The sequence below is a fragment of the Taeniopygia guttata genome, chromosome 2 (assembly GCF_048771995.1).
Source record: "Taeniopygia guttata chromosome 2, bTaeGut7.mat, whole genome shotgun sequence".
In the NCBI taxonomy this organism is placed as follows: Eukaryota; Metazoa; Chordata; class Aves; order Passeriformes; family Estrildidae; genus Taeniopygia; species Taeniopygia guttata.
The window spans coordinates 18,722,504-18,739,066 of record NC_133026.1 but is presented as its reverse complement, the minus strand read 5'-3'; the positions used below and the strand labels follow the sequence as shown (position 1 = coordinate 18,739,066).

General features: G+C 39.5%; 1 protein-coding gene across 7 annotated transcripts in view; it reads left to right on the top strand.

The window, feature by feature from the left end:
• The window catches only part of MLLT10 (MLLT10 histone lysine methyltransferase DOT1L cofactor), a 132,756-nt gene extending 117,365 nt beyond the window's left edge, over nucleotides 1-15,391 (top strand). For 5 of the 7 annotated variants that reach the window (XM_072925464.1, XM_072925463.1, XM_072925462.1 and 2 more), the window contains 7 exons: nucleotides 2,637-2,791; nucleotides 4,591-4,779; nucleotides 5,206-5,294; nucleotides 5,420-5,778; nucleotides 10,661-10,763; nucleotides 11,496-11,708; nucleotides 13,750-15,391. In XM_072925464.1, coding sequence (XP_072781565.1) covers nucleotides 2,637-2,791; nucleotides 4,591-4,779; nucleotides 5,206-5,294; nucleotides 5,420-5,778; nucleotides 10,661-10,763; nucleotides 11,496-11,708; nucleotides 13,750-13,818 — 1,177 coding nt within the window. In that variant the 3' untranslated portion in view covers nucleotides 13,819-15,391. The remainder of the gene's footprint in view (nucleotides 1-2,636; nucleotides 2,792-4,590; nucleotides 4,780-5,205; nucleotides 5,295-5,419; nucleotides 5,779-10,660; nucleotides 10,764-11,495; nucleotides 11,709-13,749) is intronic. The other 2 variants (XM_012571535.5, XM_032746643.3) reach the window with 2 other exon arrangements.
• The last annotated feature ends 1,172 nt before the right edge of the window (nucleotides 15,392-16,563 follow it).

Here is a 16,563-nt window from a genome sequence, read left to right as displayed (position 1 = left end):
ACTTCAGTAAATAAGTAACTCTGGTTACCTGGTTACTTAAAATATGGTTTATGGTTTATATGGTGAATAAAAAGCCAACTTAAAAAAATCTGCTATCTGGAAACTTTGCAGCTCCAAATGTTACCTGCTTTATCTATTAAAATTATTTAGCTGCAAGTTCTGACTCTGTTCCCTTTGAAGCTTATGAGATACATAAATAACACAGTTCTCCGAAAGAACCATGTGATTTTCAGCGAGTTGCTTAAAATAAAAACACTTGCAGAACATTTGTTTGCTGTTGATGACGCAGCTGATTGCAGCTCTTCGCAGAAGACATATGTGACTCATGAGCTTGTATGGTCATTTCCAATTCATATTGTTATATCTTTGTACCCCAATATAACCACAGCGTTTGATGTTTAAGCTGTCGTATTTTAACTTTTAATACATATATGAGAAATATAAATATACCTCGTATATGTGAGCTGTTTCCATTTTGCAAAGGAATTGCTGCTTTTCCCAAGGTAGCACTTAAACTTTTTTTTACCCCATACTTAACCTTAGATTTAAAAATGTGTTATGTAATACCTGCAGTGAAATCTGTTTGTATGCTTATACCTAAATGAAGTATTGCTTCTAATTAATGCTCTGTAGTATGGGTAACTGTACCAAACTTAATCAAAAAACAGTTGTGAAAGCAGGCAAGCTGTGAAACAGGGTTCTCATCTCTATGGCAGGATTGGACCTGTCCAGACAGCACATTTATAATCCTCTTGGAAACTCTGGTCAAATACTATTTGGAATGAGGATTCAACCCTAGCATGCAGGAACCCTATCCTGTCTAAAGGATGAACAGTTGGAAGAGGAGAGATTGAGTAATGTTGCAATACATGGAGATCTAGCTTTTATTATTTTTTTATCCTTCTCTTCTACAGGCTTCCAGTGAGGAATTGCAGAGGTTATACCATCATGTACTGCTTTGTTTCTGCCTTTTCAAAATTGATAGGAAGCAGTTCAAAGCCCAACAAGAACTTTGTTGGTGATTTATAATTCAAAAAGCAGAATCTGTTAGGACAGCATCATGTGCTGCTCAGGAGCATGCAGAAAGAGAGAGAAGTTTCTGGAGGGGTTGTTCAGTGGTTTTATGTATTTGTTTTCTGGGGTTTTTTGTTTTGTTTTGTTTTTGTAAAGTAGGTTGTTTGTGTGAAGTGTAAGTTTAGTACCTCTGTGTAGAATGTTTCTGCATAAACTTTCCTTCTTACTGCTTCAGCACATCGTGTAAACAGTGCATTTTAAGACTGCTTTTGCTGTCTCTGTGCTGAACTGTTACATGCAGTTGATTTGTCATCTCTTGTCAAAAAACGCTACTTTGGTTATCCATTCATCAGGGCCTTTTGTTTTAACAAGTGCTTTCCTTTCTTCCTGTATGCAAAAGAGGAACTATTTATAAATACTTAACAGAGCTCTTAAGTCACCTACTTAAAACCTTTTCTCGTAAAAATCTTTTTGCTCTGGTGCCTACAAGTCATTAGGTAGCTAATGTGCTGTGACCACTGCTTATTAAGGTAATCATAATTAACACACTGATTTCCTGAGCTCTCAGTGTTGTCCTGTACTCGGACTGTGGTGGTCTTGTTGGTAGGTTTGCACTAGGGGTGGAACAGCACAGCTGTGATCCCATGATGGCACCAATTGCTTGCAGTAATAACTAGTGTCTGAGAATCTGAGCTCACTGGAATTGAATAAAACCACCCCCCACACTTTGCCCCCCGCCAGCAACCAACAACAAAACCAAGAACCAGCTTTTAGTGGGCTTTGGTGTTGGTCCTGTAGGAGGAATGGGACCTTGCATACACGACACCAGAAACCTGAGTCAGAAATACACCGAACATCTGGCTTTGCTCACAAGTTAAACTGTGCCCCATCCAATGCAAAAGAAGCCCTCTCCTAGGGCCTGAGAGAGGTAGCCAGCTTTCTTTGTGCTGAATATTTAATTTTCTCCTGAATGAGAAAAGACATGTGGCAAGGGGATTATTCTTGGAATTGTGTGTGATCATGAGTAAAAAAGGAGGTACATTAAGTGTGCACAGTACAGGCAGAGAATAACTTCTAATCCTTGTGAAATAATACTTTCATGTAGTCCTTCAAAAATCCAGATTTACATGACTGTTTTTAGAACAAGTTAGTCAGTGGAATTATATATGGCCTTTCTATGTGACGATTTTAATAAATTGGTTTTATTTTTCCCAGTTTTCTCAGGGGAAGGTTTGAAGTTTGGTGTGGGTTGTTTTTTTTTGCCCCCGAAGTCGGTGGCCTGTGTATCCATATTATAATGGTTTCCTGCTGTAGAAGTGTTTGTTGTATAATTGAATTCAATGCTGTTTGTCAGTTACTGTCTTGTTAGTCTGTATACAAGAAGCAGTTTTGTGCTTTCTCAGTATAAATTCTCACACTGTAATAAATGTCTTTCTTTTATTAAAGCCCTGACAGTAAGAACTAAGAAGTTCTCAGTGATTTTGATGAATTAACTTAGTCTTGGAAGCATAAGATATGTAGGTGCTAAGAGCTGATATAAGATAAGAAATTTCAACAGTCTTTTTCTAATACATTTCCTTTCATCCTTTTCTTTAAACAATAAATTGCAATATTTTCAACAGATCCCCTGCGAGCAGCTTGCAGATTCGCTATGATCAATCAGGGAATGGTTGTGGGGAAAATTTGCCCCCAGTAGCAGCCAGCATAGAACAGCTTCTCGAGAGGCAGTGGAGTGAAGGACAACAGTTTTTATTAGAGCAAGGCACCCCCAGTGACAGTAAGTACTCACAATCTGTTTATTATGACTTTTGCCAATTGTTACTCAGAACTGCTATTCTGTGCTTGTCCAAAAATTTTAATAAAATTTATTTTCTGCTGTGAATAGAAATACAGCTGTGGTGTACAGTTGTAGCATATTTCTCAGTGCATGACATCAGTAGATTACAAAAGACTTCTCTATAATTATCTGTATTTTTATAGATGGGGAAATTGTGTCATGCAAGAAGAAGTAACTTGCAGGTCCAGTTGCAGAGTTTGGGAAAGAATTCTGAACTCTTAGATCCACTACTGTAAATATTATAGTACAGTTCCCCATTTTTCTTTATACTGTGTGATATAAATTTGCGTTATAATTTTTTATTGTTCTATTTTTTATTTTTAAATTTTCTAGTGCTGTTTGAAAAGAAAATATTTACCAATGTTAGGCAGATGTCCTACTGGGTTTTCATGTCTTTATTATGTTCTGCCTTTCTTGGGAGTTCCTAAAGCAAGCAAATTATTATTTTCCCAAGTTATATTTAATAGAGTGGAATAGTCCAAGAATGAATATGTTAAAAGCATAAGTGATCAGTAGATCACGTGGATCTCCATATTCAGCAATGTATCAGTATCAAAGACAATCATTGAATATGTTAAAAAATAATTTTATTCCAGGTTATGGTTTGTGTTATATTTTATTGAACACATTATTCTTCTCTTTGGTAGTGTAAAGAGGTATCTAGTTAGTATTTTTATGAATGGTATCCTGACAAAAATGCTAATTGTGAGGAAATTCATGCAGGGATAATCCTTTAAACATGATAGCTGGAGGACAGGTTTAGCTAAGTCTTATTGCATCTCATTTGAGCTCACTGAGGGTTCCTTTGTATGTTCTTGAAGAGGAGGGATAAAAGCTAAATCCTTGGGAAATGACCAGATGTGCCTATACCAGTAGACTTATGTCTGTAGTAGCTCCAGAGGTCATGTTAAACAAATGCAATTTAGAATTAAAAAAAAAAAAAAAAAAGGCTATCCCTGTGGCTTTACAGTCACACTCTAGTACTGGTTGGGAAATCCAAGTTCTGAAACTGAATGGGAGTTTGAGAAAACCGTGCTTGGTAAAAATCAGGTCAGTGGAGAAGGTGCTGCCCTCGTTAGGGAAACGCGGGGGGTAAGTGCGGTGCTCACAGAGTGCTCCCTGCTGGGGGATTCCGAGATCGCCGCTCGCAGCTCCCGCCAAGGTGCGCCGGGACAGCCTCACCTCGGAGGGCTTATGGGTTTTTCATTGTTCATATTAATTTATGATTCACTGGACAAGTCATTAAATCAGAAAACTCCCTTTTCATGAACTGGTTGTTTCTCTATAAACAATGTTGGTTTCCTGTGCAGTTAGTTGAATATGAGCATATTCTTGTCAATCTTCTCTGTTTTATAAGGTTTGCAATTCCTAATACTGCAGCTGAACTATGCAGTTTACCTGTGCTACTAAAATACTTCTAGTTTCATATTCTGATCTGGGGCTAAGTTATCACATACTACTGTTTGCTTAAAATGTGTGCTGGCCCTATGGATGCTACTCTGTCAGTATTTAAGCTAGGGTGTAGAGGTATTCCAAAATTACTACCACAACACATTGTGAACGTTTTGCTGCAATTTAAGTTACTCAAAATTAATCTCAAATCTTTCCACTAAAATTCAGACACCTGTAATAATTTTATATTTTCACATATATGCAAGTCTTAATGTAATGCAGAATTTAAAGCTGAATGAAGGTGTTACTTGTGGCTGTGGAATGTAATGTGCGCATTTTTGTCTTAGTTTTAGGAATGCTTAAATCATTGCACCAGCTTCAAGTTGAAAATAGGCGGTTGGAAGAACAGATAAAGAATCTGACCGCAAAGAAGGAGCGACTGCAGCTTCTCAACGCACAGCTTTCGGTGCCCTTTCCAACAATAACTTCAAACCCCAGCCCTTCTCATCAAGTACATGCCTTTCCAGTACAAGCACGTAAGTAGAGGGGATTATTAAAGTGTCAAAGTAATTTGAACATGTATTTATATGAAATATCTATTTCATCCACGCATGCCGTTGATGGGAGATGAATATAAATGTAGGATGAATACAGACCAAGTATTTGCTGACGTGTTAAATGTTTAAACATCTATTGGTTTATTTTTCTGAACTATTACTACTTGTTTCAGTGCAGCTTCTCTTTTACTTTAGTTTGCAGCACATCTGTTTGAATCTATTGATTCACCAATTACTTAGTTAATAGTCTACTATTCAGCAATTTCTGCTATTCAGCAATTATTTTAAAGTTGACTTTACATTTTCTATGTTTAGCTTTGTCATAATTTTGAAATAATTATTCTGAATCTTTTTACATGTTCCAGAAGTTTAACCACTGTGTGTTTTTTGAAATAATTACTTTAGCACCTAGCACTGATTCCTTGAACAGCAGTAAAAGCCCTCATCTGGGAAACAGTTTTTTACCGGACAATTCTCTTCCTGTATTAAATCAGGTAATTTTTATTTAATTCTTCTAAACCTAAACTTGTTACAAGTTAACTCATCCCAGTCCTTGCATTGTGGTGCTAGGTAAAATTTTATGCAGCTGAGCGGGCTTTGTTGTTTGTTTTGACACCAGGAGATAACCTCCAGCGGACAAAGCACCAGCAGTTCATCAGTGCTTTCCACTCCACCACCTGCTGGGCAGAGTCCGGCCCAGCAAGGCTCGGGAGTCCCCGGAGTTCAGCAGGTCAATGGTGTGACAGTGGGGGCACTGGCTAGTGGTATGCAGACTGTAACCTCCACCATTCCTGCAGTGCCGGCTGTGGGTGGAATAATTGGAGCACTGCCAGCCAGCCAGCTGGCAATCAATGGAATTGTAGGGGCTTTAAATGGGGTAATTCAGACCCCAGCAACAATATCACAGAACCCTTCTCTCACTCATGCAACCGTGCCACCCAGTGCAACACATCCTCTGCCAACCACGCTAAATAACAGGTAAGAATTTGTTGGTTTTATGTTTTTCCTCATAGTGCCTGCTGTTCTCCGGGTTAGCTGGGTTTTTTTGTCTTACTCCAGATATATTGTTTATTCCTTCAGCTATAATTGTCAAAGTAACTTCTGCTCCTGGCCTGTGATTGAAAGCGAGGAGGCATTTAATGGAAGCTCAAATAGTCAAGTTAAAGGAAAGATGTTTTCTCTAGAATTTTTGGAAATCCTGGTGAATTCCTGTTTTTTAATCCAGTCACATTCCCAAACAAATGTAATTATGTAAATGTGCCTGAGCTCGTTTTTTTAGTTCAGAAAACAATATTCTTTGTCCTGCCAGTTTTTCTTTCAGGATTAAAGGAGCACTGGAAAAACTACCATTTGTTGCAGTACGAAGAGGGGAGGGAGAGAAGGGTAATATGGTCATGTAATTCAAAATGTAATAGGCATAACTAACCAGAGTTGTAATACAGTTCCTTGGTTTTCAGTTGCCTGCACTGACTCCAAACCCAACAAAATTAGCTTTTCAAGCAATGTTCTTATAAAAAGATTAATTTGTGAGTATTCATAACAGCCTTTCACCAAAGCCAGGTACCCTCAGTAGCATAAACTGCTGCTGCTTGAGCTGCAAAGCAAATGGGTAACAAAAGGAGATGTCTGCTTTCTGGGAGGAGGAATGGACTTCTTGGTCTGGAAGTATTTTGGGATAGAGCAGAGACTGGGCCAGCTCTTTCTCCCTGCTCGCCTTCCCCACACCCCGTGTTCTGTCCTTCCCTTAGGAAGGAGAACTACAGTTCTATGCAGAAAGAAGTGCCTGTAAATAGGGAGTGGATTATTTGTCTTTAAGTAGAGTTTATTTTTGGAGATTATGGTGGATTATCCATCAATAAAAAGACATACAAGATTGTAAATGATGCAAGGGATCCCTAATTTCCTAGCTTCTTTGTCTAGTTTCTTTGCTTCCTGTTGGTTTGGCAGCTCCTGAATATTTGTGTACTGTATCATTGTGTGGTATTGCTTCAGTAGGCTCATAAAATCTGATACTTTCAGGTGTATCCTGTTGTTTGCATGTGTTGTTACATTTTTCCCGAGGAGCCTGTATTTTTCATAGTTTGTATTCTTTGTGAACTTGAAGTTTCATAGGATAAACAAAACACATTCTGTTCCTGAAAAGTTTTTGTCTTTCTTGAGGATCAGAGGTTTGTGAAAACCACAAAAATTTTGCATTCTCTCCCCAAAAGTGTGAGAAAGAGTGAGAAATACTAGACAAGATCAATCATATTAACCAGTTGCATGCTACTTCCACTTTCAGGTACTGCCAGAATATATCAGTTATGCTAAATATCAGTCACACCACTGTTTTCTCAAATGATTTTGTTTATATACAGATGATTTGCTTCTCTTTGTATTGCAGAAGTTCTTTTGTTTCTTTTTTAATATCCATTTTAAGTGCTGAAACGCTGCATTGTGTAGCCCAGTAGTAGAATGTTCAAATTCATGCAAAATGAAAACATCCTGTTTTTAAGCTTTCATTCTAACCTTTAACAGAGTCCGGAATACTCCCTATTTTCTGCTACAACAAGCTGATGCTGTGCAAGTCTGTCAGCACTTCCAGTTCTCTGTTTCTGTTATGGCATGATCTCTTTCTGCACTGCTTCCTCAAACTAATTTAAAATTAATGAGTATATTAAATTTAAAAGTGCATTTTCCACACAATTCTCTGCTTTATTTGAGCTTACCCACAGTATTTCCCAGGCCCTCTTCCTTCTGAGGTGTTTCGCGATTAACCTCATTTTCTGTGACTTTTCAGTATTTCTGGTTGTTTAGAAGGGAAAAGTTCAGTAATGTTAGTGCTAATATGATTCTGGTAATGACATGTGCATTCCTCATTGGGCCATTACAAATGCTTTAGTGAAATATATGAAAAAAATGTTTTGTTATGGGAACTAAGTTGCAAAGAGGCTGTGGGATATTTTGAAGGAAGGAAAAAAAAATAGACAAAAAATACTTTCCACTGGTTGAAATTTTTGATTCTGGAACACTATGGGACACCTGCCAGGCTGGAGTTTGGTGCTGCTTCAGTGACACTTGGTTGACTATTTCTTTAATGTTAGATTTCCCAGGGTACCCCTGCTCTTTGCATTGCCCTGGTGGGAAGGTTGTGTGGTACCAAGCACAGGCAGGCTCAAAGGTTCGGTGCTGTGGTGGTGTGAGCTCTCTGACCCCGGTTAGATTGTGTGCTGCCCTCAAGGTTGGAGGTGGTTTAAACCAGTATTGGCAACGTGGTGGAAAGCTACATGAGAATTCAGCCTTGCTTTCTAACTTCAGGGTATTGTCCTGTAATTTTAAAAGACTTGCCAGATGTTCCTGAAGTTCCTTGTTTCAGTAACATCCCAAGCTTTGGAATCTGTTCTAACAGTTTAATGTGAAAAATAGGGAAAGTGTGCACCAATACACGACGAATCTGTATGCATGTTGTCCTTATATGAACTCTCTAACTGTGGCACACAAGGTGAGAAAACACTGATTTGCGCACTGATGTTGGAGAGAGTTTTAAGTTGTAGGTAAAAGAACCCCATTCATTTGGCAGAGAAAAATACTTGATCCTTTTCTGGGAAAAAAGATAGCTTAGTACAGATTGCCAGCAAGTGGGAGATTAAGTGATTCGAGGAAAGAGATAGGATTGTTTCTTTACATTCTCGTAGCCAGAGAAGAGTGTAAGATGGAGAGTTTCAGACTGATCATGTACCTTTTAATGAGAAGCTGGAAAGGATTAAATTTACATTCCGGGCTGATCTGGTTTAAAGAAAGCTCTGTGGTGAAATCCAGTGAACTGTCTCTTCTGGGAAGCTTGGGAGCCACAGCATTTTGTCCTCTGCAGTTCAGTTTTGTTTCTAGACACTGAGATCTCAGCTGCTGACTGAGGGTATTTTCTTTCAAGTGCCAGTGCAGAGCAAGAGAGGCAGGCAGAGTGATTAAAGAGAAGGGAGAACAACAGGAGAAAAAAGAAGTGCAAAGGTAAAACATGATCTGGGAAAAAGAAAGAATGGGATAAATGAATGAACAAAAACAGCGGAGAAGATTCATTCCAGTATAGAAGAATACAGAAAAAGTGAGGTAAAAAGAAAAGAAGGAAATAACAGTAATATTAGTCAGAATACTGTGGGAAAGAAGTGTGAAAGGCTTTACCTAAATCCAGGTAGAAGCATTCTCAGCCTTTCCCTCACCCGCCAAACAGGTCACAGGAGATCAGGTCAGTCAAGCAGGACCTGCCTTTCACAAACCTGTGCTGGCTGGGCCTGATCCCCTGGTTGTCCTGTACGTGCCGTGGGATGGCACTTGAGAGGATCTGCTCCATGACCTTCCTTGGCACCAAGCCAGACTGACAAGGCCTGATGCCGAGATCCTCCTTCCAGCCCTTCTTCTAGACCAGCATCGCATTTGCTATCTGGTAGTCAGCTTGTTCTCGAGATCCCAGTCAGCAAGGGCTGCTGGAAAATGGTTGAATGTGCCTCTGTGTGCACTTCCATCATCTCCCTCAGTAGCTTTGGGTGGATTCCATCCAACCCTATAAGCTTCCAATTGACACAGGTTTCCCTTTCCCCATAGGAAATCGTTAGAGCAGAGGTGTGTCCTGTAGTGCTGAGACCTTGCAACAAAGTATGAGACAAAGTTTAATACATGGCTTGCCCTATCCCAGTAGGAGAGAATGGTGATGCTTTGAGTACTTTCATATTGGCTAGTTAATACAAAGTCAAATTACAGCAGAGTTGGGCTACAGTTTGGTGGCTGCTTTAAAAATGCAAGATAAATATTATGCGCAGAGGAGCTACACGATTGTAGGCTAATGATGTAGACTTGTGACTGATTTAGCTGAATAATTCCTTACTACCAATCCCAACAAGCAATCCTGTCATCCTGTGCACACCTTCTTACTAGAACTTCTGCATCACACAGCATCCTCATCTACATTAATAGAGAATCTGTCAGTGTTTTCTGTATTGGTTAAAATTTCAGCTCAATTCCCACAGGTTGCAGCCCATTGTGCAAGACCCAATATGAGAGTAGGGGACAGAAGTTGTACAGCTGAAAGGGAAATACTTAATTTTTCAACAGCAGGATAAACCTATCATGAAACAACAACTTAATATTTTAATAGGTGTTTAAAACTAGTAAAAGCTAAGACTGTACTGAAAGAGGAAATCCAGCTGTCTTCTGGTCTTCTATTCCCAACACACCCTTGTTCATGCTGTTGGTCTTGCAGTATACTGGTATATCTGAAGAAACCCTTTATTTACAGCCGAGTTGTCAGCTGGATCTGTTCCCTGCCCAGTTTCCTAAATATTTGCAGACACTTTGATGTAGGTATGTCAGCAGAGACTGGGAGTTAAGTAGTTGGCAAAAGCAGAGGCAGCTTCATTCCATGGCAGCATCCCTTGGTCCCTTGCAAGGCTGAAGGTGTTTGCTGAATTACAGACAAGGGACAATAAGAGTGCTTTGAATGACACAAAAGATGGGAATTAAAAGGAAAACAAGGTAAAGTAAATGCTTGGTAACTAGGTGTTAAAGTTTTTTAAGAGCTTGTAATATAAAATCTGGTCTTTCTGTAGAAACTATTTGAAAAGTACTTTAGAATTGGTAATTATTATCCGAGTTTCAAATAGCGTGCATGGAATAGACATATTACAGGCAAGATGTTGCTGTTGCTCAGCATAAATGAGACTTGGGGATGGTGTCAGAAATTGCAAGTGGACAGTTGGACAATATTTGCAGTATGAAATCAAATGCTAAATAGGGTCTGTCTGCATACATCTTTTCTTCAATGGAAAGCTGAAGTAAGAAATTTCCATACTTCCATATAAACCACAGTATTACCCTGTCAAATTTACAGTGCCTCGGGACTAGGATTGCTTTCTGACCAACAAAGACAACTGTTACTCCATCAACGGCACCAGCAATTTCAGCAATTCCTAAGTACCCAGCAACTCACATCAGTAAGTTTTTCAGTTAATTATGATTTATTCCTCTGTTGTATTCTAGGGCATGGATAAACTCCTCAGCTTAATATAAATAGTAGTAAATGCATTCTACTTGATATTAAAGACTTTGATAGTATTTTAGTCTTTCAGTTGCTTCAACCTTTTTGGATGATAAGTCATGTAAAATGTTATGGTATTACTGGGCTGTGTGTTTGGCTAGAACAATAATTCTCTGGTGCCTTGAGTTCCATTTTGTCCTGTGTGGACATGGAGGTTTGTCTCCCTCAGCACCATCTCTGTGGGCAGCAGAGCTTGGGGACATATTTGGATTCTAACAGTATTGTGACCTGTCTTTGATTCCACTGGAACACTAGCAAAAGACTTTTGGATATCATCTCATGAGCTGCCTTTGCTCTGCTTGCAGTATTCATATAGGGCATTAGGTAACTGGTTTAACTATTTTTATTGTTAAGTCTTCTCAGGTATGTTTGTTCTGGCAGAGGCCTGATGAAGCCAGCAGGCTTAGCTGAACTTCTGTTGAGCTATTGATTTCAGGAAGTCTGACAGGAACTTTCCTTCCCACAGTCTCATGGAACTTCATTAGTGTAAGCTAAATTAGCTGGGATTAGTTTAAGGGTTGCACTGACTGAAGATCTGGATAAGCAGGAACCCAGGGAGGAGCTATTTTTCAGGAACTAATTATTGATTTTTTTTTTCTTCCTCCTCCCTCTCCCCATATTACTCAAGGAACAGCGTCAGGCCCTTTTGTATCAATTAGTACAGCAACAACATCACCATCACCAACACCATCAGTCTGAAGTACAGCAATTGCAGATTACTGGAGGAGCACAGATACCCATAAACAACTTACTTTCAGGCACACAGGCCTCACCACTTAATGTAGCTGGTACCAACCCATTCCTTACAATTCATGGAGATAATGCAGCTCAGAAGGTGACAGTAAGTATACTTCTCACCTCACTTTTCATGCAGTACCTCCAGGAGGTAACTAAAAGATAAGAAACAGGTTATGTGCCTGTATTCACAAATCAAAGATGGTGGATTTTTTGTCTTTCTATATTTTATTTTTCTTGAGCCTTGGACTGCACTAAAATGAGACTCAAAACTCTGTCAACTTGTAGTCACACCAGACATGTCTGCTGCACATCATTGCTTCCTTGGATCAGGACACCAATCCAGTGACCCTTGCCTTCCTCTTGTAATTACAACTGCAGCCCCAGTCCTCCTTACTCTACTTCTTCCCCGGTATTGTGTCCGCTGTTTTGTGGGTGATTCCTTTTACCACCTTATTGGTGAGTTTGCGTTGGCTGGCCTCAGGCCGTCTGGAGCTGTGGGGTTTAGCTGATGGCTTGAGAGGTGAGGAGCCCATTACTGGGAAGGTGGAATCTGTCTTAGGAGAATGTGCTATGTGCATCTTGGTGCTGGCCTGGGAAAATGAGGCTGAGAGGCTTTTCTGCTTCATAGAGTAATAAAACCTTTCCTGGACAGATAAAGAAACAAGACACGTTTTTCTGGCAAAGATGTTCCATTATCTTCAGTATTTGCCCATAATCTCCATCCCCAAGACAAGAATTCTTTCTTCAAGAAATCAGAGAACAGGCTTTATTCTTTAAGGGGCCTACAATTAAGAGGATAAAGGAAGGAGCATATGAAACTTGGAAAAATAAAGGATGAATAGAGCAGGAAGACAAAAGTTTCAGCATTCCTGGGAGAAGACAGCAAGTGGTAGTGGTAAAGAAGAAAGAGCAGCTTGTCTGCAAGAGCAGGTGGGGAGAGTTTGGGCTCAATATGAGTCCCCTGTCTGCTCCCAAATCCTCCAGCTACTTTGGGAGCACTGTGGTGGAGGACTTGTGCTTGGCTTCTTTGTAGCTCGGGCTACTTCCAGGTAGTACACACTTGCAGACACAAACCACAGAAATTATGAGTTTTCAAGATGATTTTTCCTGGAAATAGCTCCCTTCCATTCAAAAATGTGAGCACTTATTTTTGTTCAGCTTTGGGGTTTGGGCAGTTGTGCTATTGGGGTTTGAACAGTCACTGACTGTCACAGCAAACGTGCTGGCACAGGGCTTGCCTCCTGCCCTTGCCTTCATTCAGAAATGTTCACAGTTTGTTCTCATATGCTTAAAACTGTTCTCCCCTCATTTTCCAGAAATTAGTAGTGAATGGAATTGAGACCCTGTATTTCATGTACATCCAAACAAAATACTTTGTGATCTTATTTTGTTTTTAAATGGCCATTATTAGGTCTGTACAGTGCAGTGTATTTTTACAAATATGCCATTACAGTTTTTATGTTAACCATTAGCTATAAGTAATTCCAAGAAAGCTCAGAACATCTTTTAAACAAAAGCCCTTACCAAAAATTTCTTTTGAAATTGATTTAGTATTTTTTAAGGCTAGAATTGAGATAAGTTGCAAAGATTGTTGAAGTGTTTTTAACAAATTCTCTATTTGCCAGAGTTCAACTGTTTTAGTCTCATTTGCAGTTGAAACAGGTTTTCAGACATTTCTGAATGCTCAGTGAATGAAATAAGATTTTTGCTCAGTCCTGTTCAATTCTTGCAGGAAATGTCTTTGTAGCAATAAAGAAAGAAAGAATTGTGATGGGACAGATTGGAAATTGTATTTGTTGTGATGGAGAAGTGTAGATTTCAGCCCTCTCCAGTGGGAAAATGTAGCAGAGGTCACCTGGTGATTTTGTTGACTATCCTGTAGTTTCAGAGAGACCCACAGCCAGGAACAGCCACACTTGTTGGAAGGAAAGTAGGAGAGTTTGTGTTTTCTAATGCTGCCTGTCACGACCTGAGCATTAGTTGCTTCAGTACAGGGCTGCTCCTTTAATTATTCTTTCCTTTCCCACTTTTCATTCTACATGGTTATTTTTTTACAATGCAGAAGTTACTATTTAGATGGCTCTAGTCATCTTTATGAATTGAATTTTACTTAGCTCTGTATGTTATAATCTGATTTTTAGAAGTATTTTCTCTTACACAGAGGCTCAATGATAAAACTGGACCAGTTGCATCAGAGAAGAGTTGACATTTGAATGATACTTGAGCCCTGCACGTCCTGCTGTTCTAGCACTTCACGTGGCTGCAAACCCCGGGTTCCCTTTCTGCAGATTGAAAAAGAGCAACAAGGAACTCTTACTGCACAGCAAGAGGTTAATAATTTTCATAAGGATATTTTTGGTAGGCTTTCATTTGCTTTCTTGTTGCACTAAAATTGATATACTTTTTAATGTCTCAGACTGTGAAGTAGATAAAATTCTGTAAATCATAATTATTTTGTCAATATGATGGTACTAAGTACAAATTCAACCATGGAAGAACATACACATTACTCTTCAGTCCTAATCTCACGGATTTAAAGGCTATAAACTGTTTGCAGTGATGCATTGCTTTGGTTTCGGAGCCGTAGTTTTAACAGCCCAACCCCAGCCCATCTGAACTGCTGCTGCAGTTAGAACAGATCCTTTTAGACTGAGCTTGTAATGGCAGCTGGGACTTGCTGTTCATAGTTTCTTTTTTTACACACCTGTTTTGGAACCTGACTCATAAGGGAATTGACTTCTGAACTTTTTATTCCTTTAAATTCCTGTTGTTGTACAGTTGGAGTTTTTCTTCAATAAGAATTATGGTATGGAATCCAAAGTTTGTTAATTTTGGTGTAGGTTTTAGAGTTTTGAGGTTTTTAAAGGAACCAGTTTGGTTCCAGAGACAAAGTTTTCTTACCAGATGAGAAGGCCACACTGGAAGAAGTTTGTGTAGTGTTTGGCCTAAACCAAGTGCCTGTTGCTACCTCCATTTTGTTGAAATGGCTGCAAACAGCTGATCATGCACTAGACGTGTCCTTGTTAGCAGTGGGAATATCCTGTCTTGCACCAGCAGCCTTGTTCTGCCTTTCCTAGAGGTGTTTATACCACTGTAGAGAGCTCAGGCAGATTGTTACCTGGGTCACTTTTCACTAATAAATTACCAAAAAAGTGAGTTACCATTTCCCACTAAAATTTCCCGGTGGGTGAAACGGGTGAACTTGTGTTACAACACTTCCGGCAGTTGCTGATCTCGTGGTGAGTCTATGCAGGGTGGTGAAGGACAGCTTAAATGAGGGTAATGACCACTAATCAAGAGTGAGGTGGGAATTATTAGCAGAAAAGACCCAGCTGTAATTAGACCTCCACTGTGTACTTATTTGGAAGAACATGTTAATTCTGCAATATGTTTCTTAGTTAAACATTGCACAGTTCTTACCTCATTTCTGTAAATAAGGTTTTGTGAATCTGTTTTGTATTGTGAAGAATTCATAAGAAAACATTGATATTTTGATTTGTAATATTTCTAATTAGTAGATTTAATTGAAAAAGTAAAAAATAATTTATTTTTATATGTTCTGGGGAATTTTTTTAAAATGTCACAAATCACTTTTGTAGATACTTTACAAAAGTAAACCAGTGGTTTATTTTACTTACTCACCCCACTGGTGGATATTCTGTAACAATTTGTACAAAAGGTAAGATGGAAACGTGCTGTTATTTTGACTAGATGTAAAATTCCAAGTGTATGAAAAGATATGTACAAAGCTTTTGTTAATAAACTTTAATAATGTTTATCATTGTATATGACTTGTGTGAATGTGAGTCTTATGGAAGAAAGAAATATTTCTGTTAACATCACATGAGTGGAAGGGTTTGATTTGCACATGGCCACTAAATTTTATTACAAGAAATTTCCAAAACTATTTTTCATGTAAATTTTTGCTTTCAAATGTCAGTGATGCAGCTAAAAAACTGTCCAGGGCTATTTCTGCTAACTGGACAGAAATGCCTGTTGCAGCCCTGGGTCTGATGTCAGATTTTGCTTTCACCCTTCAAAGAGGAATGGCTGGAATCACAGGAGTAGTGGCTGTTGTCCCACAGCTCCAGTTTGTTCTGCTGTAACTTGGTGAGAGCTCAGTGGGGAAGGGAGGGTTCCTTATCTACACTGTGCCTGGCTGAGGGGAGGAGGCTCAGGCTGTTGCTGTAACCTTTGAACTGTACTTTCTATAAAACCAGCATAGTGCTTTTTTCCATGAATTTTGTTCACTGTCCATGGGAAGGCTGGTAAATAGCTAAACTCCTGGGTTTTTATTTCCCAGGAAGCAAAGAGAATGTGACCCTTCCTGTTCAGTCACTTGAAGATAAAATGTGAGGGGTTGTGCTTGTCAGGGGGTGACAGACAAAAGATACATTTTGGCTTCCTCAGTTTTTAGCCCTTCTCTAGTCAGGGGCAGCCTGAGGTTCAGGGCAGCTTCTGGGACAAGCAGGAAGATGATGTTGCTGCTGCCTGTGCCATTTGAATGTTGTTCCATCTGCTCAAAGCCCATGTGTTGAATAGTTTTGTTTTATTTTCCAATGGGGACAACTGGAGTCCTCAAAGAAGACTGGTAAATGAACAAGCTCAGAACTAACAGTAAGGAAATGAGAAACATCACGTGGCACAGCAAAGGGGCTCGCACCCTGCCCGGGACTAGAAAAACCTCCTGACATTTTGGGGGTAGTTGATGAATGTTTTATGCTTTGAGGTGAAGAAGTCTGGGAGACTTCAGCATTTCTACTGATTAAACCTGTACAAGGGCCAGAGCTGGTCAATGCTTAGAAGTGAGACTACAGAGCACTACAGAAGGCTGGGCCCCAAAGTTACACTTGGTAGTGCCAGACCTGGAGAGGAGGGTGAAGAAAAGCCCAATCTGCCCCTGCTCCCAGCACAAGGCCTCTAGGGAATCCTGAGTGCCGCTTCTCCTGGAGCTGATT